Source organism: Ovis canadensis, chromosome 17 (genome assembly GCF_042477335.2).
Source record: "Ovis canadensis isolate MfBH-ARS-UI-01 breed Bighorn chromosome 17, ARS-UI_OviCan_v2, whole genome shotgun sequence".
NCBI lineage: Eukaryota > Metazoa > Chordata > Mammalia > Artiodactyla > Bovidae > Ovis > Ovis canadensis.
This window is the reverse complement of record NC_091261.1, coordinates 14,807,964-14,832,783: the sequence shown is the minus strand read 5'-3', so window position 1 is coordinate 14,832,783 and position 24,820 is coordinate 14,807,964. Positions and strand designations below refer to the sequence as shown.

The 24,820-nt window shown below is 43.3% G+C and overlaps 1 protein-coding gene and 1 long non-coding RNA gene across 12 annotated transcripts in view; one reads left to right on the top strand and one right to left on the bottom strand.

Moving 5' to 3' along the window:
• TRIM2 (tripartite motif containing 2) overlaps positions 1–24,820 on the top strand; it is a 186,602-nt gene that overhangs the window by 122,745 nt on the left and 39,037 nt on the right. For 6 of the 11 annotated variants that reach the window (XR_011249760.1, XM_069556661.1, XM_069556663.1 and 3 more), the window contains exons 2-3: positions 6,069–6,250; positions 11,248–11,485. Coding sequence is in view for 9 of the 11 variants with exons in the window: in XM_069556658.1 (XP_069412759.1) it covers positions 6,069–6,250; positions 11,248–11,485 (420 nt within the window). In the remaining 2 variants the exon portion in view is untranslated. Of the gene's footprint in view, positions 1–1,720; positions 1,781–6,065; positions 6,251–11,247; positions 11,486–24,820 lie in introns of all 11 variants that reach the window. The other 5 variants (XR_011249759.1, XM_069556657.1, XM_069556659.1 and 2 more) reach the window with 3 other exon arrangements.
• Positions 5,592–13,426, bottom strand: LOC138422152 (uncharacterized). The gene is made up of 3 exons (XR_011249761.1): positions 13,338–13,426; positions 11,369–11,583; positions 5,592–6,335 (listed from the first exon to the last, which is right to left on the bottom strand). It is a non-coding gene; the product is annotated as an uncharacterized lncRNA (long non-coding RNA).

Below are 24,820 nucleotides of genomic sequence, written 5' to 3'. Positions count from 1 at the left end.
GGTCCAAGAAAAAAAAAAGGGGGCTATATTAATAAAAAATTCAGTTAAGTTCCACAAAGAGAAGCCATAATCCAGGAATGCCATAAAATTAAACAATGGAAATGGAATCTAGTGCCTTTAGGAAGACATATAATCAAATATGCTGCCGCTTACCCACAAATCACATGTTAAAATTTGATTTTGCAAAGGATTCTTGACCTGTTTCCCAACCGTGTTTCTTAGACCAGCCAGACAAGCTTTCACCAGTCTCCCTTTCTCCAGAAGACGTTTTCAGTCTGTTTTTTCTCTTCTGTCCTCTCTGCCTACTCTTCATCGCTCTACCGTCAGCAATAAAGCGTTTGGATAGTTTTCTGATCTCAGTGGTATAATTTGGAGTGGGAGATATGGTTTCAACTTTGGAATTGTGGATGCAGGCATTTTTCTATCATTCATCTCCTCCTATCAAATTCTTCTTTTCTGCTTGGTTGTAATTTCCACCAAGTTGTAGATGTGAGAAAGCGAATCAGGCAAAATACCAGAGATGATGTGGGGAAGGAAATGCTGGGGCAGGATTTTTCTGTGCCCAAGGATTTCGTTATCTGATGGTTACATTGTTTTTACCCACACAAGCTGTGTTTAGTTGGCAAGTCCCCACTAACATGGAATTTATGTGTCAACCTTCCTAGATTTTTTTTATTTCCATGCATATGTGTCTTTAGTAGGTCTCAATTTCTTTTCCTGCGTATGTAAGAGTGTTCACATATGCCACTAAATATTTAGCTTCTGGACCATGGCTTATGTTGCCAATCATTAGACTTATATGGGAAGGCAGGTGACGTCTGATTTCAAGTGAAAATGTTCAAATGCCCGGTGATAACCATGCTCTTCGTCTTGTAATTTAGCAAGCGCTGCTCTTTTCTGCTGGGACTGAGTCTGTTCCCGTGTTACACTTTCATTCAGTCCACTTACAGAAATGTGTCAAGAGACTCGTAGACTTAGAGAACTAACTTGCTGGGGGAAGGATGGGGAGAAAGGATCGTTAGGGAGTTTGGGATGGACATGTACTCACTGCTATATTTAAAATGGATAACCAGCAAGGACCTACTGTTGAGCACATGGACCTCTACTCAGTGTTATGTGGCAGCCTGCATGGGAGTGATGGATACATGTATATGTATAGCTGAGTCCCTTCGCTGTCCACCTGAAACTATCACAACATCTTAATTGGTTATACCCCAATATGAGCTAAAAAGTTTTTCAAAATGTGTGTACTATGTACCAAGCACAGTTCTGGGTGCTGGGACTACTGCAGAGCAACCAGATGAAAATCCCTGCCTTTGTGACTCTTATGTCGTAGTGTGGGGGTGGGCTGGGCAGGAGGCAATATTCGCAATAAATACATCGCACCCTGTATTGGAAAGGGACCAGGGCTAGGGAGAAAAATGGAGCAAGGACGGGGGTACTAAGTGCTAGGAGACTGGGGCAGGTATCAGTTTTAAACAGAGTGGGCAGACTGAGATGGGGATATTAAAGCAAAGACCTGAGTGGGGAGCGAGCCCCGCTGTGAGCAGCACTGCTGGTTTTCCCCTGCAAAGACCCTCAGCTATTCTCCCCACACAAGAGCTCTCACAGCTGGCTCATGTCGGCACTACACTGGCGTTGGCTGTTGGTGTGGTTTTAAAATGGCTCGCTCTGCCCTGGCGTCCGTATCAGTTCCTCTCTGTCGGCCTCTTGTGAACAGGCGCTGCTGGTTCCTGCATCCTGAAGCAAGCTGGCTCCTGCAGAGACAGAGTACAGCCAGGTGTGTTCATGTGTGCCTTGAGGATCCCCAGCCAAAGAGTAGTTCTGTGTTCTGATTTTTATTACCATGCTCTTAATTTCTGCTGGTTATGTGTGTAAGAAGGATCTCAGTTCAGAAACCAAGAAGGGGAAAGGAGAGTAGCTGAGAATCTAGGTAAGTACTTACATGGGCGCATGCTGCCACTTCAGTTATGTCCAACTCTTTGGGACGCTGTGGACTGTAGCCCAGCAGGCTCCTCTGTCCATGGGATTTTTCAGGCAAGAGTACTAGAGTGATTTGTCGTGCCCTCCTCCAGGGGATCTTCCTGACCCAGGGATTGCACCCATGTCTCTTGTGGCTCTGCATTGCAGGTGGATTCTTTCCCCCTGAGCCACCAGGGAAGCCCAGTAAGTACTTATAGCTTTTCTAATCCAAGGAGACCAGGATCTGCAGTTGTGCCCACAGGGTTTGATGGAGAAAGGCTGTCAGATGTTTCGCGGATACTCTTGTGGCATATTCAGATGGTTGGAAGCTTCCCACAGTGCTTACGAGTGCATTTTGTGCCTCCGTTTTTCTAAGCACATTCTCCCTCCAGGAGCAGTCAAATTTCTTTCTACTGTGGCTATCCAATTATATTCAGGGAATCATCATTATCTTGGCAAAGTCTTGGTTTGGAGCTCTTTGGGGGTTGGAGACCTTTTGTGTTGATTCTGGGAGTCCTGAAAATCCAGAAGTCTTCAACAGCTCACTTGTGACAGATTGTGAGGTGGTCATGATTTTAAATTACTGTTAATGAATAAACTTAATTTACCATATAAATTAACAATACTAACAAAGACTCCCTCTCACCCACTACAATAATTATCATGGAATTAGAGTGAAAATTAGAATGAAATGTTTTTTATTTCCTCTTTGGAAATGTCTGCTCAGGAAACTTCATTTAGTCAGCATAGATCATTTGATTAGAACAAATGTTTTTTTTTTCTTGCCAAAATTGAAAGTTTAAGGTTAAAAAAAGTAAAATCCAGTTCGATGTTTTCTTTCTGCTTACTTCAGTAGTCAACATGACTGATTATTTCAAAGAACATGCTCTTTGGCTTGACTGTGCTCAGTGACATTATTCTTATTTAGTCTCCATTGACTGTTCCTTGTTTCAGCATGTCTCACTTCTCTGATTGAACTTATTCTTTGACTAAAGTTTTCCACAGGCAAAAGGCAGGCGGAAGACATGGTGGGTGGGCAAGGACCATTTGATCCTGCTCCATTTCAACATAAACATTTTCAAGAGCTATTCAAAATAAAATTATTTTTAACTGGCTTTAACTGAAAAGTTTAGTATGATTTTTTAAATTTTATTAATTAATTTATTTTTATTATTTATTTATTAAAATTTTTTTAAAATTTATTTGGCTACGATGGGTCTTCGTTGCCACACGTGGGATCTTTAGTTGCGGCATGTGGTATCTAGTTCCCTGACCGAGGATTGAACCGGGGTCCCCTGCCTTGAGAGCATAAAATCTTAACCTTTGGGCCGGCAGGGAAGTCGTATTTATTTTTTAATTGAAGGATAATTGCTATACAGAATTTTGTTGTTTCCTGTCAAAACTCAACATGGATCAGCCATATAGTATGACTTAAAATATATGTATCTGGATCACTTGGTGTGCCATGCTTGCTCAGGGCCTAAACCAGTCTTCTGTATTGTCCCAGTGTCGGAGCTGCTGAAGTGAGAAGGCTATAATCTTTGCAAGTCTCACACACACACACCCCCCAGCAAAGTGCTGAACTTGCTTACGATTAGGTAACATTAACTTATCAGATAAGGCAGAAAACTTGAAATCCGAACTTTCTGATTCACTGATTTTACTGGATGACCTTGGACAAGTCATTTAAACCCTCAGCTTTGGTTTCCTTATCTTAAGGCCAGACAAATCCATCCCTTCCCTATTCTTAGGGATATCTTAGTGCTCAGTGGGGATGCAGTCAAAGAAACGTAGATGATGTGCTAACCCTTTGAGCTCCTGAGAAAAGAGCTGCATTTAATCCAGTCAGTGGGTATCACTCTCTGCTCTGGTACTTTCATTCTATGAAAGTCTAGCAGATAATGCTGGCTAATTAGATCTGTCCCACCCACGCCGTTTAACTGATGCAGTGAGTTCTGAACAATTGTACAGCAGGTGCTTTTACAAGCCCAATCTATTTATTAATCATGCTCTTCAGAGAACTTACCCAGAAGGCATGGAGCTGGAAAATGGGTGTGTCGTGTGCGTATCTGTTCTCCAATATATTTCTGCAGGAAAGTTGACGTACTTTTTAAAAAGTTGATGATTTAGTGGAGAGAAAGAAGAAACACCGTTTGTACTTGGAAAATAACGTTTCTTTTAGAAAGTGTGAAGTTGTTGATTCTGTGAACACAGGTCCTGGATCAAGTTAAAATGTATGTAAACCAAGCTTCCATAGCACAGCCTTCTGAAAACCCAAGTCTAGGAGAGTTATAGTGGTTTAAAGGGTGAAAAAGTCATGGGTTAAACATTCCATAAGTACTTCCCTACTTCCCACCTAGGGTCATACATTTTTTTTTGAATAGAGCATTTCTATTGGGATTTGGGATGGGAGCTGTGGACACCTTGGCAAATATTAGACAAATAGTAAGTGAATTTGAGCTCAGCCTTGGTTCACCCCTGTGGGACAGAAGCCAGAAATTCTTTAAGGTGATAAATGGAGTTGTGTTTTACGTTGTAATTTTTCGCTGCCCTATTCTTCCATAACCCTCTGCTTTCTTTGTTACCCTCTTCCAGTTCTCCTTTGCTGACCTGAACTCTCACATTTTAAAACCTCCTCTGGATTAATTCACTTCGCCCGTCCCTCAGATACCCACACACGAACACCAACAGACATTGCTTAAAATAATAGAGATTGCCTCTAGCCTTTGTCCCTGCTTCGTGACAAATACATATTAGTATGAAGCCTATAAACCTTTAGTTGTAAAGAAAATGCTCTGAACTGCATACAAAGTTTTTATTGAAAACTTCTAATTATTCCATTCCTGCATATTAATAATATATGGGGAAGGAACCATTTTTCTTCTATTCACTTAAGTTCATACCTGAAGCCTGTGAATTAACGTGGCAAAAGACAGATATTGGAAGAAAAAGATATACACATTTTATTGATATTTCATTTTTTTCAAGATAAAATGTTTTCTTGAACTTTATCTATTTAATATTTTAAATTTTACATTGATAGGAGCTTCACAGACTAGAAGAGGCAGTTAGACACAAGAGCTTATATACTATTTCAGTAAAGAACCACAAATTATGGGGAATTGACTAGACAAAGGAAAAGTTCGGACTGCTAGGGACAGTAAATTGTGGGAAGGTGACCGGGATTATATGGTGGATAAGAGTTGTTTAGTTACTTCTGTTGTGCAGGCTCCACTCTGGTGATTAAGAGTCTTCCTCTCTTCCTGGTGTTGAAGATAGCAGGCACCTTTACAAATGGGAATGGGTGCCCTGCCTTTGTAGACAGATGGCAGAGAGAGAGCTCTTCTTCATCTGCTATTTCTCAATTGACTCCAGCTCAAAATAATCCTTACGTCAGAGTGGCTTATTTGGAGGTGGCATATTTTGACCCCCTTAAAGTATAATAATTGAGAAAATACATTCTATCCTAATAAGACTATTCTATTTAATATAGACTATAATAGACTATATTTTAATAAGACTATAAATATATATTCAGATAGAGTCGAGGCTAAAGGCGTGAACAGGCAGAGCTATGTAAGTATCTATCCCTTCAGCTGCCCCTGCTTTGAAATTCAGCAAGATACTTCTTTTTTTTCTTGTAGCAATTTAATTTTTAATTTAATTTTTAAAGGTTACTTTCCATGTACAGTGATTACAAAATATTGGCTCCATTTCCCATGTTGTACAGTACATCCTTGAGCCTGTCTTTCCCCCAATAGTTTGTAATCTCCACTTCCCCATCGCTGTATCAGTATGTTCCGCCAGCCTCTGCCCTCACTGGTAACCACTGGTTTGTTCTCCATATCTGTGAGTCTCCCAGCAAGCTACCTTATTCTAAGTTTTTTTTTTGTTTGGCTGGTGGACATATGATTATTTTATTGATTTACAAAACGGGCCCCTCACTGTACACCCTCTGTAACACTGCCAGTTGGTTACGCTGGGGTCACGACATGGAATCCTGCCCATATTCAGAGCGCAGTGCCCCTAGCAAATAAAGCGATGATTGATTTGTATTTGCAGATTATTACATGTGTTTCCATTTTGGTTTTTCTGTCTGACAGCAGCAGCGTGCAGGGTCAAAGACAGCCGGCCCCCCATGTCAGTGGTCTAGGATGGCCAGTGAAGCCACCAGCATCCCAAGTCCTGTGGTGCGCCAGATTGACAAGCAGTTTCTGATTTGCAGTATATGCCTGGAAAGGTACAAGAATCCCAAGGTCCTCCCCTGTCTGCACACTTTCTGCGAGAGGTAAGCCTCTGTGCTTGGAGAAGGGGGTTTCACAGACGGACTTTCTGCAACCTGCCAAGGGTGCTGTCCAGAATTCTTCAGTTACCTATGGGAGATGATAAGTCTTTTGTGCTTCTGACAGACATCTAGAAACGTAACCATGAGTTGCAAAGAATTTACTTTCAAGGAACTACAAGCGGGAGGAAGCAATCCAATAGCTACTGATTTATTTCCGCGGGAGATGGAGCATTACATATTTTAAGATTCAGGTTTTTAAAACTTTTCCCTTTGTTCTTTGTGAAACCATTTTTGCCCTCATAGAGAATCTTTGATGAGGGCCAATTAAAAGTCTTCCCAGGTGCTCAGATGGTAAAGAATCTGTCCGCAGTTGAGGGGAAACCTGGGTCCCTTAGTTGGGAAGATCCCCTAGAGAAGGGAATGGCAACACTCTCCAGTATTCTTGCCAGAGAATTCCATGGACAGAGGAACCTGGTGGGCTACAGTCCATGGGGGTCGCAAAGAGTCAGACACGACTGAGTGAAGAGTTTATATTTACATAATTAAAAATGTATCATTTTCTCCAGCATAACAAATCAAGTAACATACATGCGTATATGAGGGGTTAGTTCAAAGGAGGGAGTTTTCTTCCAGAGATACTTCAGAAGACACATACTAATGGTATTTTTGAACGTGATAATGTTTCACATGAAGAAATATGTGTGTGTGTGTGTGAAATAACTGTGAATTACCTGAACATTCTTTCTTGAATAGTTTTTTCCACTGAGTTAACCAGTTTTCAAAATATACTTTTACCCTCATGTTCAACTTACCCCATCAGTAATTAGGCATAAAAAAATGTTGTTGGTAATTTAACATAGTTAAAATTTTCTACCTCCTATCATAGAACAAAAATTGCTGTTTTCAGTGACTTCAAATCAATGCTAATTACATTTGCCATCCAGTTTAATGTACACTTGTCTCCCTGAACATGCTTGGAGTTGATTTCCTTTGGAAAGTCTCGATTACAGTGGGATGGCCACGCCCTCGGTGGTGACGGATGGATGAGAAAGTGGATTTGTCACTGCTGGTTGTGGTGTTCTGTTTTGCTTTCTTTGTTTGGGTTGTTGTGTGTGTGTGTGTGTGTGTGTGTGCGTGTACACAAGTGCATGTATAGTTTTTGTTTGTTTTAAGCAGTGGTATATAGGGCACTGATACTTTGCACTTTACAATAATTTTATAATTATGAACATAATTACAAGTACTGAGTACTTTGTAATTCGTATTCCAGAATGGCAACAAGGTGAGTGATTTTTCTCCCTGACTCAATGGACGTGGCTAAAACATGACTGCCAGCTAACTGTGCACATGTCCCTGGACTCACATGGGAAGGTCATATTTGATATTCAGGAATCGATACAGCTGGGCACTCTTAGGCTCACTGCTGAGACCCACTTGGCTTGAGCCTGGCAGAGCCGCCAGGGTTTGGTGGCTGCTCAGGCTAGCGTCTGCCTGCCATTCCCTTGCTCTGACCGGCGAGAAGCAGCACTTCCAGACTTCCCTGGCTCTTCCTCTTGCACTGTCTCTCAGGTCTAGCCCAGGCCACTTCCACCCCACATCCAGTAGCTGGTGCTGGAGGTTTTCAAGAGCCAGACAAAGCAAGTCCCTAGGGAATGCCACGTGAAAGTTGTTCGAGCATCATGTGCACTAAACTGATTTCCTTTGCAAGGTGTTGGCAACTTTCCTTAATGAGAACATTTTACGTAGAGACAGAAATTCACGGCTTGTCTCGCTGCCAGAGGAGAGGAAGACCCAGGACCATTGTCTCCACCTCTTACTGGGCACAAACACTGGCTGCTCGGTGGACAGCCACTCTCTTATTCTCATTTCTTCCAGAGTGCCATGCTTGGAGAATGCAGACACAGTCCCTGGCTTTTTGAAGCTTCCAGCCAAGAGAAGCAGCCAGTCATTAGCCACCTATTCACTCAGATTAATAGGAAATTAAACCAGTCACAACGGCCACATACCTGAAGTACACAGGCAACCGTATAATAGGAAATGTGGCTCTAATGCAGAAGGCTTCCCTGCAGAAGCGATGATTAGGCAGAATCCCAAGGATGAAGAAAAATTAGTTTAGCAAAGCGGAGTAAGCAGAAGAAAAGAATGGACAGAGGAGCCTGGTAGGCTGCGGTCCATGGGGTCGTGAAGAGTCGGACACGACTGAGCAACTTCCCTTTCACTTTTCACTTTCATGCATTGGAGAAGGAAATGGCGACCCACTGCAGGGTTCTTGCCTGGAGAACCCCAGGGACAGGGGAGCCTGGTGGGCTGCCGTCTCTGGGGTCGCACAGAGTCGGACACGACTGATGCGACTTAGCAGAGCAGAGCAGAGGTGTAGAGTGAGAGGGACCATGACACCTTTGGAAGAACTTTAATAAGCCTCGGGTGACAGATGTGCAGCAAATTAGAGGAAGACAGAAAAATGCAGAAGCAGGCCACACAGGTGCGCAGTGCACATCGTCACGTGTGGATTCTTGTCTCGGCTGTAAGAACAGTGAAGCCACAGAAGGGTTTCATCTTAGATATGAGGGGAGGAGGTTGAACTTTACATTTGGGGAAGACCACTCTGGTTAGAATATGGAGAGGGATGAGGGGGATACAAGGAAGATGACAGTATTCCAGGGGTAGCGTGACTGCAGAAATCTAAGCAAGGCTGGTGTGATGCGGATGGAGAGACCTGGGAAGCCTGGAAAGATACTTTCAGGCTTTGGTGATGGGTTGGATATGAACCGTGAAGACCAGTAAGGGAATGCTTACTGTTTTAAGAACCACTCCTGGTTTGGGTTTGCTTAGGTGAAAGGATGGAGATGCAGTTTACTGCTAAGAAGGAGGACAAGGAGTGTGGGAAGATCATGCGTTTGGTTCTGGACATGTGGAGTTTTAGGACCTGTGAGATCTCTAAGAAGAGATGCAAGAGAGCAGTTGGTGTACAGGTATGGGGCTCAGAGGAGGCATCCATGGGAGGAAACGTACATATGAGAGTGTTGCGCTTATTGTTATGTAGTATAATACCCCAGGGAGAGAAGAGGGCTTACGATAAGCCTTGATGAAGTCCAGAGCATACTGACTCTCAGCAGGAGAGAGCGAGCAGGGAGAAGGAGAGCCAGGTGAGCATGGTATCGTAAGGCAAGGACAGATGAAAAAGGAGTCGGGAGTGGGGAGCGGACAAGCTTGATGAGTGGCAGGATGGAAAGATGTGTGTTAGATTTCAGTGTTGCTGGTGACCTTAGCAGAAGCTACTTCATCCCTGATGTTGACTCAGTGCTGTCTACGTGTGTGACGTGTTCGTGCGTGTTAAGGCACTGCAGTCATATCCGACTCTGCAACCTCACAGACTGGAGCTCGCCAGGCTCCTCAGTCCATGGGATTCTCCAGGCAAGAGTCCTGGAGTGGGTTGCCATTTCCTCCTCCGGGGGATCTTCCCAATCCAGGGATGAACCCACATCCTTATGTCTTATTGGCAGGCAGGTTCTTTATCGCTTGGGCCTCCTGGGAATCCCTGTGCAACATAGGGAAAGTCAGTTAACCTTGATGTCAGTTTTCCCATCTGCAAAATGAGAGAAATGGGGAGAAATAAGAGGTTTTCAAATTCTATTTGTCATAGAAGCTGGGAAACATTGTAGTTATGGCATGCTTAGATTCTGGTGCCAAATCGCCTGGGTTTGGACATCTAAGTCCCTTGGGCAAGTAGCCTACCCTCTCTCTGCCTGTGTTTCTTCATACATTTGAAAGCGATCACAGGATCGTTGGAAGTACAGTTGACCCTCAACACATGAACTGCATGCATTTATCATTTGCAGATTGTTTTCAGTAGTTAATAGTAGTTAATACTACAGAATGACAAGATCTGCAGATGGTTGAATCTGTAGGTGTAAACCCTGGATGTGTAGGAACTGGCTAATTGAAGGGCTGGCTCTGAGTCATGGGTGGATTTTTGGATTTTCCACTGCACTGGGGGTCAGCTCCCCTAACTCCCACATTGTGCAAGGGCCCGCTATTCTTTATATTTAGTGAGAAGTGTGTGCGTCCGTCATTATTAGTGTGGCGTAGCTCAGTCAGTAAAGCTTCTGCCTGCATTGCAGGAGACCTGGTTTCATTCCTGGGTGGGGAAGTTCCCCTGGAGAAGGGAATGGCAACCCACTCCAGTATTCTTGCCTGGAGAATCCCATGGACGGAGGAGCCTGGCGGGCTCCTGGCAGGTTCCTGGGATCACAAGAGTTGGACATGACTTGGTGCTCTCTTTCTTTCTTTCTTTGCTGATTAAGTGAATGAAATTGATGGCTCTTAAGGAGAGGTAAGAAGAGATGGTGTGTCCCATCCCCATTTCAAACAAAGCGTTTCCACTCTGGTGTGGCTTTAATATCTGCAGTCTGCTTAGGATCTTGCGTGCACAGAGTTTCAGTGCTAACAAGAACAAAAAGTGACATGTTTCTCCCAATTTGCGTGAAATTCCACAAATGCGTGAATGCCATACCAGCTACTCTAGGCCAATGCTTCTTAACCTCAAATGGGCATACAGACTGCCTGGGAGTCTGATTCATCAGATGTGGAGTGGGCCCTGTGAGTTGGAGTCTACATTTTTTCCAAGCTCCCTGGTGAGGCCAGTGATGCTCACCATGGACCATACTTTGCTTGTGTGGCAAAGCTCTTGGAAACAGTACCAGACTAAACTAAACTGAAGTTGCTCAGTCATGTCTGACTCTTTGTGACCCCATGGACTGTAGCCTACCAGGCTCCTCTGTCTGTGGGATTTCCCAGGCAAGAGTACTGGAGTCAATGAGATTTTTTTCTTGAGCATCATTTGTCCAGATGGCTGACCAGTCGAATGTAATGTGACCTATTGACTTCAGAAATGCACTTTTTCTAGCGAAGGAGACCACAAGGAAAGTTTATGCAGAGCAGCTTTGTAGCTACTGCAGGAGCCCTACTATGCTGACAGCGCTGCTTCTGTTCCTGGACAGGTGCCTGCAGAACTACATTCCCGCCCACAGCTTAACCCTCTCCTGCCCGGTGTGCCGCCAGACCTCCATCCTGCCCGAGAAGGGGGTGGCCGCGCTCCAGAACAACTTCTTCATCACAAACCTGATGGACGTGCTGCAGCGATCTCCAGGCAGCAGCGCTGAGGAGTCCTCCATTCTGGAGACCGTCACCGCCGTGGCTGCAGGGAAGCCTCTGTCATGCCCAAACCACGATGGGAACGTAAGTGAGGCCCTGCGGGCGCAGTCCTGGCAGAGGGGCTGCTTGACCAGGGAGGCTTGGGGCAGTCAGAGGGTATCAACTCTGAAACAGGACTCCACCTGGAAAAGGAGTGGTTAACGACGCCTTTACCATCCTCAGATTATTTTGCCTGCTTCTTTCTCTGACCAAATTTATGTAAATAATAAAATCAATCTTCATTGTGCCCACTTTGCGCTAATTATTGGTTTCCCCATGAGGGCAAACTCACAACCATTTGCCAGCTGGGCATACTTTGACCCACAGAAACGTCTATGTTATAAATTATGGATAGAGATTAAATAGTAGATAAGTTCTGCAAACTGAGAATGGTTATTAGAATGTTACAGTGTTTTATTTTTCTTGTGAGGGAAATTTTTCTCATGTTCCATTAGATCCTGTTACTTCATCATAAATAATCTGAAGTTATGTGAATCCCTGATAAGAGATTATAGAATGGAGTCCAGACTGTGTCCTGCTACCAGCAAGCATAGCAACTGTTACATATTCAGGAGGACCTGTGTGTTCCATCAAGAGAGGAGTCCTAGGAGCGGTGTAGCCTGAAGAGGCAGCATTGCACAGCAGCTCACAGCCAGCTGATTCAAATCCTGCCCTGCAACTCATTTCCTATGTCAGCTTTGGCAAAGCTTTGACAGATTTACTAAGCTCTCTGTTCCACTTCCTCATTGGTAGAAAGAAAGTAATAAAGAAAAAATACAAAAAAAAAAAAAAGAAAAAGAAAAAATACTATTACTACCATACACGATTAAGTAGAGAATTAAATATTTAAGTTGTAGAAAATAGTAAGCTCTGGATAAATATTAGCTATTAATATTATTTCTAATTAATGATGGCTTCCCTGGTGACTCAGACAGTAAAGGGTAAAGAATCTGCCTGAGATGTAGCAGATGTGGATTCAGTTCCTGGGTTGGGAAGATCCCCTGGAGAAGGGAATAGCAACCCACTCCAGTATTCTGGCCTGGAAAATTGCACTGCCGGAGGAGTCTGGCAGACTGCAGTCCATGGGGTCACAAAGAGTCAGACACCACTGAGCAACTAACCCACATACACAATGACTTGTTTCACTTTTCAAAAACACAGTGACCGCTTCAAAAGTGTGTGAAACTGGGACTTCCATGGCAGTCAAACGGCTAAGACTCAGCGCCTGGTGCCGAGGGCTCCGGGTGCAACTCATGGTCCCACGTGCTACGACTGAAAAACAAGATTGCCCACGCTGCAACAGAGATGGCGCTCCCAAGTGCCGCAGCTAAGCCCCGGGGCAGCCAAACAAATGAATACATAGATAGATAAGTTGTCTTTAGAGTGGTTCAAACTGCAGCTGAGGCAACAGAGGTTGTTAGCAAAGCAACCACTATGAGCCATAGCTAATAACTGTTCGTTTCCCTCTCACACCGCTCTCTTCCTGCCGGGCCTCAGTCTCTCTGGCCTCCTAGAACCTGCCGAGTGGCTTCCCACCTCTGACCCTTTACGCCTGGAATGCTCTTTGCCCCGCCTGTGTGGCCAGCTTATCCTCACCCTCTGTGCCTCAGCTCAAGCTCTCCGCCACGGAGCAGTCCTGTCTAGCCCACCATCTGAGGCAGACCGCTTCTGACTCCCAGCTGCCCGCCAGCTCGCCTCTGTCTTGGTTTCCCTCATGACATTCTCAGCGTCCTGCCTGCCTCCATCTGTGTGTTTGCTGGCTCTCCTTAGAGAGTGAGCTTCCAGAGGGAGAGGCCGTGTTGCTCATCATACCGCTGGCAGTGAGCACAGCGCCTTACACGTGAAAGCGTACATATCGAAAGAGCCCAGCCAGATGAGGAAAGCAAAGGCTACTTACTCAGCACGAGCTGAAACAAAGAGCAGGACCATCACGTGTGTTCTGTCAGAGCCAGGCAGACGAGTGGGGAAGCTCTCTGCGGAAAAGGCGGAGGCTTCCGGTGTGCCCTGTGGGGAGTGGCTCGCTGGGGAGGGGAGGAGGGCTAATGAGAAGGGGCCACTCTGTGTGACTGCTCGATCTGACTTTCTCTGCTTGGTCCTAAGTTGAAGGCAGAGACAAAAATTACAGAAGCTGTCAGTTACAACTCCTAGCCTTTGAGGGCCAGTTGTTGCAGAAGTTATCTTTTAGCTTTTGGGATTATTGCCAGAGAAGCAGCGTGACTAATAGAAGCCTGGCTTCCTGGGTTGTTTTCTTGAGGATACAGGGGTTGGTGTGGGTTGTTTCCTTGTGGATACAAGGGTTGGTCTGAGGTGTTTCCTTGTGGATACAGGGATTGGTGTGTGTTGTGTCCTTGAGGATACAGGGATAGGTATGTGTTGTTTCCCTGTGCATGCAAGGGTTGGTCTGAGGTGTTTCCTTGCAGATATAGGGGTTGGTGTGGGTTGTTTCCTTGAGGATACAGGTGTTGGTGTGGGTTATTTCCTTGAGGGTACAGGGGGTGCTGTAGGTTGTTTCCTTGTGGATGGATACAGGGATGGTGTGAGATGTTTCCTTGTGGATACAGGGGTTGGTGTGGGTTGTTTCCTTGAGGATACAGGGGTTGGTCTGAGGTGTTTCCTTGTGGATACAGGGGTTGGTGTGGGCTGTTTTCTTGCGGATACAGGGGTTGGTGTGGGTTATTTCCTTGAAGATACAGGGGTTGCTGTAGGTTGTTTCCTTGTGGATGGATGCAGGGATAGTGTGAGGTGTTTCCTTGTGGATACAGAGGTTGGTGTGGGTTGTTTCCTTGAGGATACAGGGCTTGGTGTGGGTTGTTTCCTGTGGATACAGGGGTTGGTGTGGGTTGTTTCCTTGGAAATGCAGGGATTGGTGTGGGTTGTTTCCATTGGTGTGGGTTGTTTCCTTGAGGATAAAGGGATTGGTGTGGGTTGTTTCCTTGTGGATATGGGGTTGATGTCGGTTGTAGCCTTGGTGATGTAGGGGTTGGTGTGGGTTGTTCCCTGTGGATACAGGGGTTGGTGTGGGTTGTTTCCTGTGGATACAGGGGTTGGTGTGGGTTGCTTCCTTGGAGATGCAGGGGTTGCTGTGGGTTGTTTCCTGCGGATACAGGGGTTGGTGAGTGTTGTTTCCTGTGGATGCAGGGGTTGGTGTGGGTTGTTTCCTTCCAGATGCAGTGGTTGGTGTGGGTTGTTTCCTGTGGATACAGGAGTTGGTGTGGGTTGTTTCCTTGTAGATGCAGGGGTTGGTGTGGGTTGTTTCCTTGGAGATGCAGGGGTTGGTGTGGGTTGCTTCCTTGGAGATGCAGGGGTTGGTGTGGGTTGTTTCCTGTGGATACGGGGGTTGGTGTGGGTTGTTTCCTTGCAGATACAGGGGTTGGTGAGTGTTGTTTCCAGTGGATACAGGGGTTGGTGTGAGTTGTTTCCTGTGGATGCAGGGGTTGGTGTGCGTTGTTTCCTTCCAGATGCAGTGGTTGGTGTGGGTTGTTTCCTGTGGATACAGGAGTTGGTGTGGGTTGCTTCCTTGGAGATGCAGGGGTTGGTGTGGGTTGTTTCCTGTGGATACAGGGGTTGGTGTGCGTTGTTTCCTTCCAGATGCAGTGGTTGCTGTGGGTTGTTTCCTGCAGATACAGGGGTTGGTGTGGGTTGTTTCCTGTGGATGCAGTGGTTGGTGTGGGTTGTTTCCTGTGGATACGGGGGTTGGTGTGGGTTGTTTCCTTGTAGATGCAGGGGTTGGTGAGTGTTGTTTCCTTGGAGATGCAGGGGTTGGTGTGGGTTGCTTCCTTGGAGATGCAGGGCTTGGTGTGGGTTGTTTCCTGTGGATACGGGGGTTGGTGTGGGTTGTTTCCTTGGAGAGGCAGGGGTTGGTGTCAGTTGTTTCCTGTGGATACAGTGGTTGGTGTGGGTTGTTTCCTTCCAGATGCAGGGGTTGGTGTCAGTTGTTTCCTGTGGATACAGGGGTTAGTGTGGGTTGTTTCCTTCCAGATGCAGTGGTTGGTGTGGGTTGTTTCCTGTGGATGCAGGGGTTGGTGTGGGTTGTTTCCTGTGGATGCAGGGGTTGGTGAGTGTTGTTTCCTTGGAGATGCAGGGGTTGGTGTGGGTTGCTTCCTTGGAGATGCAGGGGTTGGTGTGGGTTGTTTCCTGTGGATACGGGGGTTGGTGTGGGTTGTTTCCTTGCAGATACAGGGGTTGGTGAGTGTTGTTTCCAGTGGATACAGGGGTTGGTGTGAGTTGTTTCCTGTGGATGCAGGGGTTGGTGTGGGTTGTTTCCTTCCAGATGCAGTGGTTGGTGTGGGTTGTTTCCTGTGGATGCAGGGGTTGGTGAGTGTTGTTTCCTTGGAAATGCAGGGGTTGGTGTGGGTTGCTTCCTTGGAGATGCAGGGGTTGGTGTGGGTTGTTTCCTGTGGATACGGGGGTTGGTGTGGGTTGTTTCCTTGCAGATACAGGGGTTGGTGAGTGTTGTTTCCAGTGGATACAGGGGTTGGTGTGAGTTGTTTCCTGTGGATACGGGGGTTGGTGTGGGTTGTTTCCTTGGAGAGGCAGGGGTTGGTGTGGGTTGTTTCCTTGGAGAGGCAGGGGTTGGTGTGGGTTGTTTCCTTGGAGATGCAGGGGTTGGTGTGGGTTGCTTCCTTGGAGATGCAGGGCTTGGTGTGGGTTGTTTCCTGTGGATACGGGGGTTGGTGTGGGTTGTTTCCTTGGAGAGGCAGGGGTTGGTGTCAGTTGTTTCCTGTGGATGCAGTGGTTGGTGTGGGTTGTTTCCTGTGGATGCAGGGGTTGGTGTGGGTTGTTTCCTTCCAGATGCAGTGGTTGGTGTGGGTTGTTTCCTGTGGATGCAGGGGTTAGTGTGGGTTGTTTCCTTCCAGATGCAGTGGTTGGTGTGGGTTGTTTCCTGTGGATGCAGGGGTTGGTGAGTGTTGTTTCCTTGGAGATGCATGGGTTGGTGTGCGTTGCTTCCCTGGAGAGGCAGGGGTTGGTGTGCGTTGCTTCCTTGGAGATGCATGGGTTGGTGTGCGTTGCTTCCTTGGAGAGGCAGGGCTTGGTGTGCGTCGCTTCCCTGGAGAGGCAGGGCTTGGCTTCCTGGGCGGATTGTGGTCAGGGCTCTATTTCACACGGCCCAGCCACTGTGCGTTGTGGTGTTCAGTTTCTCAGAAGCCAGTGGTATGTATTTTTGAACAAGTGACCAGAAACCTTGCTTGGTTTCTCACACATTTCTTTGTGTAAAGTAGGTATGGTTACTTTTGCTTTACAGATAAAGAAACTGAGGATTGGCCAGTGTAAGTCACACAGCTAGTTGACACACGATAAATGCTACAGTCAGAGGAAATAGCATCCTGAGTTTTCTGGTAGCCAAAACAAGAGAGACATTTTGTATTACATTTTTAATTATCTAATTGAAAGCATACCAGGCTCTCAGTAACTATAGATTTCCTGTGCACTGTACTCCAAGGGAGCATTACCATATGAATTTTGTAAAGGGAACTTGAAGGGTGCCTTCTTATAACCACAGCTCTTAGTGAATGCTAAGGCTGTCTCCTCCTGGGGCGCATATTCTAAATACTAGTCTGAGAAGGTGTCTGTATCACACACAGAGTTTCCTTAAAGTGTAGTCCAGGCAAGGAACTTTCTGGAGATCTGACTTGATAGAGAAGCACATTTAGAAACGTTAGGAGACTGCTGTAGACATGGGTCCAAAATGGCGTGTGAAAGACAGTCGTGTGGGAGATAAATGATGGTAGCTAGGAAGATTCCATCCCTAAGGAGCGCCAGGCGCATCGTGGATTCAGGAACGAGCCCCAGCGCAGCGCAGCTGGGGCATGGCCATGCGCCCGTGTGGCGGAGCACTGGCGAGCCACGGAATACAGGGCTGAGCCTGGAGAGAGACTGTGATGGGCTGGCGGTGTCATCAAGGAAAGGTCTGGCCTACACTCCATGGGCAGTGGGTTCTTTACCTTTGGTGCCACCCACCCCCGCCCCCACAAATAAAAAGGCATATACTAAAATCTGTTGAACTAAGCTATTAAGATGGTGAGAATTTAAGCAATTCAAATTGATCATACAAGTCACTTTAAAAAAATTATTTTATTTTCTCATTGTATAGACCAACTTCCTACACCACGATGAACTAAAATTACATTAGTAACATGTTATGAAGAGACTTCAGGTCTTTTTAAAAAGCTTATAATTCTTTAACCAAACAAAATAGAAAAATTAGACTATTTACAAAATATTGAAAGTAGAAACTTTATTAAATGTATAAGATAAAGTCATATCTATACTCAGAGAATTTTATAGGTTTAAGTATTTCCTTTTATTTAAAAATATTCCATTTCAAGAAGTTAGGAAAAGAACAATAAAATAAATGTATGGAACACAAAAGAAACGAAAATAATAAAGACAGTTTGAAAATCCTGAAACAACTGTGTTTATGAATAAATCCAAGAGCTGAATTTTTTAAAATTAATTAAATAATTTGATAGAGCACCAAACGGTAAATATAAATTGAGACTAATAAAGAGATTAAAAATTTTTTTAATTAGCAAGTCAATTCTCTGCTAAAGACTAAGATATTGAAAGCCTGAATGAAATATATCATTATCTAGGAAACTACAAATGATCAAGAAAACCCAAGTTGACCTAAAACTTCAAAAAAAGAAAAGAAAGAAACTGGTGAAAGTTAATTTAAAACTAAATGCTTTCGGGACTTGCCTGGTGGTCCAGTGGCTAGGACTCTGCCCTCCCAGGTGGAGGTGGGGGGCAGTGCGGGAGTTGGGGTGGGGCAGATCCAATCCCTGATGCGGGAACTAGATCCCATGGGCAACAACTAAGACCCCATGCAGCCGAGTAAGTAAAAATATTAAAAAACAAACAAACAAACACTGAATGCCTTCAAACTTGTATAAAACAGACATGATTCTGATTCATAGTATGTATACTTTTGAACCATAAAAAAGGTAGGGAGCTCCCAAATTCACCTGTGACATACTCATAACTCTTTTGACACCAAAAACCTTGAGTCACTAAGTTTATGAAAGTAGCTGTACAATTCTTATTTAAATACCCCAGCAAACTTTTACCATGTAAGAGCACTTGTTAAGAAAAATATGAATATCACAAAAGAAAATGAGCACAGAACTATAAGAAAGTCAGAAGAAATATGAACATTTGATAATTGTAGGAGGAAATAAATGTTAAGTGTCACAAATAATTCTTCAAGATTGTTTTCTGATCATGCCTAAGCAATAGAGACCCTTGGATGCCACAGGCTGCTAAGAAGAAACACTCTCAGAGATGCTAATTCCAGCAAAGGTAAAGAAGCCTTTGGGTGAAACTTTCCTTTGTTTCTCTACCAAAAATATCACATCAAATCACACTGAAAATTAACTCTAAAGAGTCAGATCCTCCTGGAGGTGTTTTGAGCACTTTCTCTATGCTGAGTCATTATGATTCTTTGGACTCATAAGATGTGTAAACCAGCAAGAGGCCTTGGAAAATTAACTGCGCTTCTTTAATCATTCTGTTGTTCCATCATAGGAGTTCTCTGCCGCTGCTTTGAAACAGGGGTCCTCATTGCATATTCAAGCCAAATGCATGCAATATTACAGATAATTGGCTGCAGTTAATTGCCATGGGTAAATCTTTAAAAACAGTTCAAGCGTCTGAAGGTTAATAAAATCGGGTAATTAACAATGAAGCAGGATGTTGCCGTCATAAACTGCCTGGTGCTGGTTAGCACATGTGGATGAAAGCCTGTCATTTACTTTAAGTGCTGTGACACTGTCTTCTAATTAAACTGCCACCGCTACATTGTTCAGATACAAAGAAAAATGGGGACAGTGGTCAGTGATTTAAGAGGTTCTTTGCACGTAAACCAGACATTTCAGCTCATGCCTTAAAGTCCCAAAGCACAAATAATCCTTAAGCCCTGTTGTTGCTGGCTTCAGTGCCTTACTAAGGAGGACATTAAGAGGTGTGAAGGAGAGATCCTCATGAAGGATGCCTTGCCAAGAATCAGCCCCCACTTCCAAAAGCCTCTGGGTTGGCTGCAAGGCCCTGACCATCCTTTACAGCTCATTATTATGCATTTAGTCCTGCCATCCTCTCTTCTAATGAACCCAAACGTTGACTACCTGTCAACAACCACAAGCTCATCCAGCCCACCCAGCACTGGGGAGCACCAGGGTTATCTCACCCAAGGTGGACGAGCTCCACTGGGTCGCTCACTCCTACATGAGGTCTCAGCTTGAGTCAAAGCTATCAGAACCAAGGACAAGCATTAGAGAATAACTGGTTGGTGATGTTTCAAAATGATTTCAAGGCCTTTGCTTCCCAGGAAACAACTAGGGCTCGGTACCAGGGACAGTTCCTCAGGTCTGCTGCTGTCTCTTCAAAGATACAATTTTTTAAATTGAGGTGAAAATCACTTAACATAAAATTCAACTTTCTAACTACTTTATTAATTTTTTAGATTTTTACTTGATGTGGATCTTTTAAAAAAGTCTTTACTGAATTTGTTACAATACTGTGTTTTATGTTTTATCTTTTTGGCCAAGAGGCATGTGGAATCTTAACTCCCTGACCAGTACCCTCTGCATTGGAAGGGTTGACCGTTGCACTGCCAGCGAAGTCCCTGTTTCCATCACTTTTTGTTTTGGCTGCACTGGATCTTCGTTGTGGCGAGCGGGGGCTACTCTTCATTATGGTGTGTGGGCCTCTCATTGCGGTGGCTTCTCTTATGGAGCAGTGACTGCAGCGAGTAGGCTCAGCTGACCCATAGCACGTGGGATCAAACCCACAGCCCAGGGATCAAACCCACACCTCCTGCATCGGCAGCTGGATTCTTTACCACTGAACCACCACTGAAGTCCTTCTTAGAATATTAAAAAAGGTTGTGCAAACATCACTACTATCTAATTCCAGATTTTCATTATATCCTCCAAAGAAACTGTACCTGTTAAGCAGTCATTCTTCATCCCCTCCCCACCACCCCAACCCTTGGCACCCGTCACCTGCTTTCTGTCTCTAAGGAACTGTCCATTATGGACATTCGATACAAATGCAATCCTACAATATGTGGCCTTTTGAGTCTGCTGCTGCTGCTAGGTCGCTTCAGTCGTGTCCGACTCTGTGCGATCCCATAGACGGCAGCCCACCAGGCTCCGCCGTCCCTGGGATTCTCCAGACAAGAACACTGGAGTGGGTTGCCATTTCCTTCTCCAATGCAGGAAAGTGAAAAGTGCAAGTGAAGTCACTGAGTCCTGTCCAACTCTCAGCGACCCCATGGACTGCAGCCCACCAGGCTCCTCCATCCATGGGATTTTCCAGGCAAGAGTACTGGAGTGGGGTGCCATTGCCTTCTCCGTTTTTGAGTCTAGCTTCTGTCATTTAGCATAATGTTTTCAAGGTTCATCTATATTGTAGTGAATATTAGAACATCATTCGTTTCTTTATGGCTAAATAATTTACCACAACTTCATTTATCCATTCATGAGTTGGTGGATATTTGGGTTGTTTCCACTTTCCACTTTGAGCTGTTATGAATAAAGCTGCTGTAAACATTTATGTACAGTTTTTGTATGTACATACATTTTCAGTTCTCTTGGGTTGCTGGGTCATATGGTAGAGTTGAACACCAGCAAAGCATGAGAATTCTGATTTTCCATATTCTTACCAACACTTGTTTTTATCTGATTTTTTGAGTCTAGCCCTCCTAGAGGAGAAGGCAATGGCACCCCACTCCAGTACTCTTGCCTGGAAAATCCCATGGATGGAGGAGCCTGGTGGGCTGCAGTCCATGGGGTCGCTAAGAGTCGGACACGACTGACAGACTTCACTTTCACTTTTCACTTTCATGCACTGGAGAAGGAAATGGCAACCCCCTCCAGTGTTCTTGCCTGAGAATCCTAGGGACGGGAGAGCCTGGTGGGTTGCCGTCTATGGGGTTGCACAGAGTCGGACACGACTGAAGTGACTTAGCAGCAGCAGCAGCAGCAGCCCTCCTAGGTGCTGTGATGTCTCATTGTGGTTTTGATTTGCATTTTTTTAGTGACTAATGATGTTGAAAGTATTCTCCTGTGAAAATTGGCCATTCATTTAGCCTCTTTGAAGAAATGTCTATTTAATTCCTTTGACAATTTTTGAATTGGGTTCTTGAGTTACAGGGTTTTTTAATACGTTCTGGATACTGCATCCTCATCAGATGTATAACTAGGCAATATTTTCCCCATTCCTTTTACGTTTCTGTTACTGCCCTTTGATATACAAGTTTTTGATTTGATGAAGTCCAATTTATCTTTTTTATTTTGGCTTGTGCTTTTGTGTCATATCCAGGAATCTGTTGCCAAGTCCAAGGTCATGAAGAGTTAACCCTATGGGTTTTTTCCCAGGATTTTTATAGTTTTAGCCCTTACATTTAGGTTGTTAATCTATTTTGAGTTAATTTTTATATACGTAGTGAAGTAAGGTTTCAGCTTCATTCTTTTACATGTAGATATCCAGTAGCTTTGACATTATTTCTTGAAAAAACTGTTTCCCTCATTGAGGGGTCTTGGCATCTTTGTCAAGAATCAATTGACCATAAATGTATTGTTTTACTTCTGAACTCTCAATCCTATTCCATTGATCTATATGCCTGTTCTTATGCTGGTAACACATAAGTAGTTTCAAAATTTAGAAATACGAGCCTTCCAATTTTGCTCTTCAAACTCTTTTTTAAGATTGTTTTGGCTATTCAGGGTCCCAGTGCAATTCTCTATTAGTTTAGGAACAGCTTGTTCACTTCTGTGAAAAAAGAAGTTAGAATTTTGATAGCTGTTTCATTGAATTTGTAGATCAGTTTGGGGAATACTGCGCTCTTAACAATATTAAGTCTTCCAAGTCATAAGCATAAGATATCTCTCCATTTACTTCCATTGTTTTTTAATTTTTTTCAACAATATTCTGTAGTACTCAGTGTATAAGCCTTACACTTTCTTGGTTAAATTTATTCTTTAAATATTTTATATTCTTTTGGATGCTATTATAATGGAATTTTCTTAAATTCACTTTTTGATTTTTCGTTGTTAGTGGATAGAAATACAACTGCTTTTTGTTTGTTGATCTTGTATCCTAACACTTCACTGAATTAATTTGTTAGATCCAGTATTCTATTGTATGTATGTGTGTGCATGTGTGTATTCTTGGGGAGTTTCCATATGGAAGTCATCTCTGAGTAGAGAAATTTTTACTTCTTTTCCGATTTGGATGCATTTTATTTATTTTTCTTGCCTATATGCTCCGGTTAAAATTTCCAGTACCTTGTTACGGAAGTGACAAAAGTGAAAAAAAAAAGAAGTGCCAAAAGTGGACATCCCTTTCTTATTTCTGATCTTAGGGAACTACCATTCAAGAAGCTGTGGGTTTTTGTAAATTCCCTTTTTCAAGTTGAGGAATTTTCCTTCTAATTTGATGTGTGTTTTATCATGAAAGGGTGTTGGTATTGTCAGTACTTTCTTTGCATTTGCTAATATGATCATACAGGTTTTCTTCCCTTCATCCTATTACCATGGTATAGTACATATATTGATTATTGTATGTGGACCACCCTTGCATTTCTGAAATAAATTCTACTTGGTCATGTGTTTTGTCCTTTTAATATGCAGCTGGATTAAGTTTACTAGTATTTTGTAAAGGATTTTTACACCTATATTCATAGGCAATATTAGTCTATAATTTTCTTTTTCCATGATGTTTTTGGCTTTGATGTCAGTGTATTACCAGACTATTAGAATGAATGAATGTTCCCTTTTCTTCTACTTTTTGAAGATTTTGAGGATTGGTGTTAATTATTCTTAAATGTTTGGTAGAAATCACCAGAGAAGCCATCTTGCCCCGGACTTTTCTTTGTTGGCGGTTTTTTGAATATTGATTCACCTCTTTACTTACTATAGGTCTATTCATATATTCTATTTCTTCTTTGAGTTAGTTTTGGTAGATTCTGTGTTTCTAGGAATTTATCCATTTTATCTAGGTTATTTAATCTGTTGACCTACAACAGTCCATAGTATTATGTCAGTTTTGTTGATCTTTACCAAGAACCAACTTTTGGTTTCATTGATTTCGCGATTGTTTTTCTATTCTCCACTCTGATCTTTGTTTCCTTTCTTCTGCTTGCTTTGGGTTTAGTTCTTTTTCTAGTTCCTTCAGGTGGAAGCTTAGGTTTATTGATTTGAGATCTTCTTTTTCAATGTAGACATTTAAAACTATAAAATTTGCTTTGAGTACTCTCTCTCAAATTTTGGCATGTTGTTATTTTTAAATAAAAAAATCTCAAGCTATTTTAAAATTTCCTTTGTAATTTTTCTTTGACTCGTTATTTAAGTGTATGTTATTTAATTTCCACATATTTGTTAATTTTCCAGATTTCTTCTGTTACTGATTTCTAATTTCATTCCATTATAGCCAGAGAAGATACTTTATATGATTTCAGTCATTTTAAATTTATTGAGACTTCTGTATATGGTTTACGGTGGAAAAGGTTCCACGTGTACATGGCAAAAATGCTTTGTTATTGAACAGCATGTTCTCTATGTGGATGTTAGATCAAGTTGGCTTATAACGTTTTTCAAGTTCTCTGTTTCTTTGCTGATCCGTCTAATAGTTCTATCATTACTGAAAGCTCAATATTGAATTTCAATTACTGAAAGTTCAATATTGAACTGTCCATTTCTCCTTTCAGTTCTATCAGTTTTTGCTTTGTTAATAACTGCCATCTCTTCTTGACAGATTGACCATGTTGTCATTATTAATGTCATTATTTAATTGAAGTATAGTTGATAGTCCTTTTCCGTCTGTTATATCCCTAGAGAAGGAAATGGCAACCCTCTCCGGTACTCTTGCCTAGAAAATCCCATGGACGGAGGAGCCTGGTGTCCGTGGGATCGCAAAGAGTCGGACATGACTGAGTGACTTCACTTTTTTTCTTTTCTTTCTTTCTGTCTGTCTGTTATAACAACTTTTGTCTTACAGTCCATTTTGTCTAATATTAGAATAGCCGCTCCAGCTCTCTTTCGGTTACTATTTTCATGGAATATCTTTTTCCATCTTTTTACTTTCAACCTAAAGTGAATCTCTTATAAACAGCGTACAGTTGATACATTCATCAGTATTATTATATACCTACTATGTGTAAGGAATTACCTAGGCTCTGGGTTGAGACTGTTTTGGTGCTAACTTAAAATCTTATAAATATTTCATAAAAGGGATATGAATAAAATTGCTTTAGTGGGTGCATTTACTTTATGAAAAAATCAATCTGTGTTAGGATTTATGCCATTTTTTTTATGTGTGTTATACTTCAAGAAAAAAATCCCCCCTTCAAAGTGCTGTGGGAATTCAATATTGGAAGAAGTT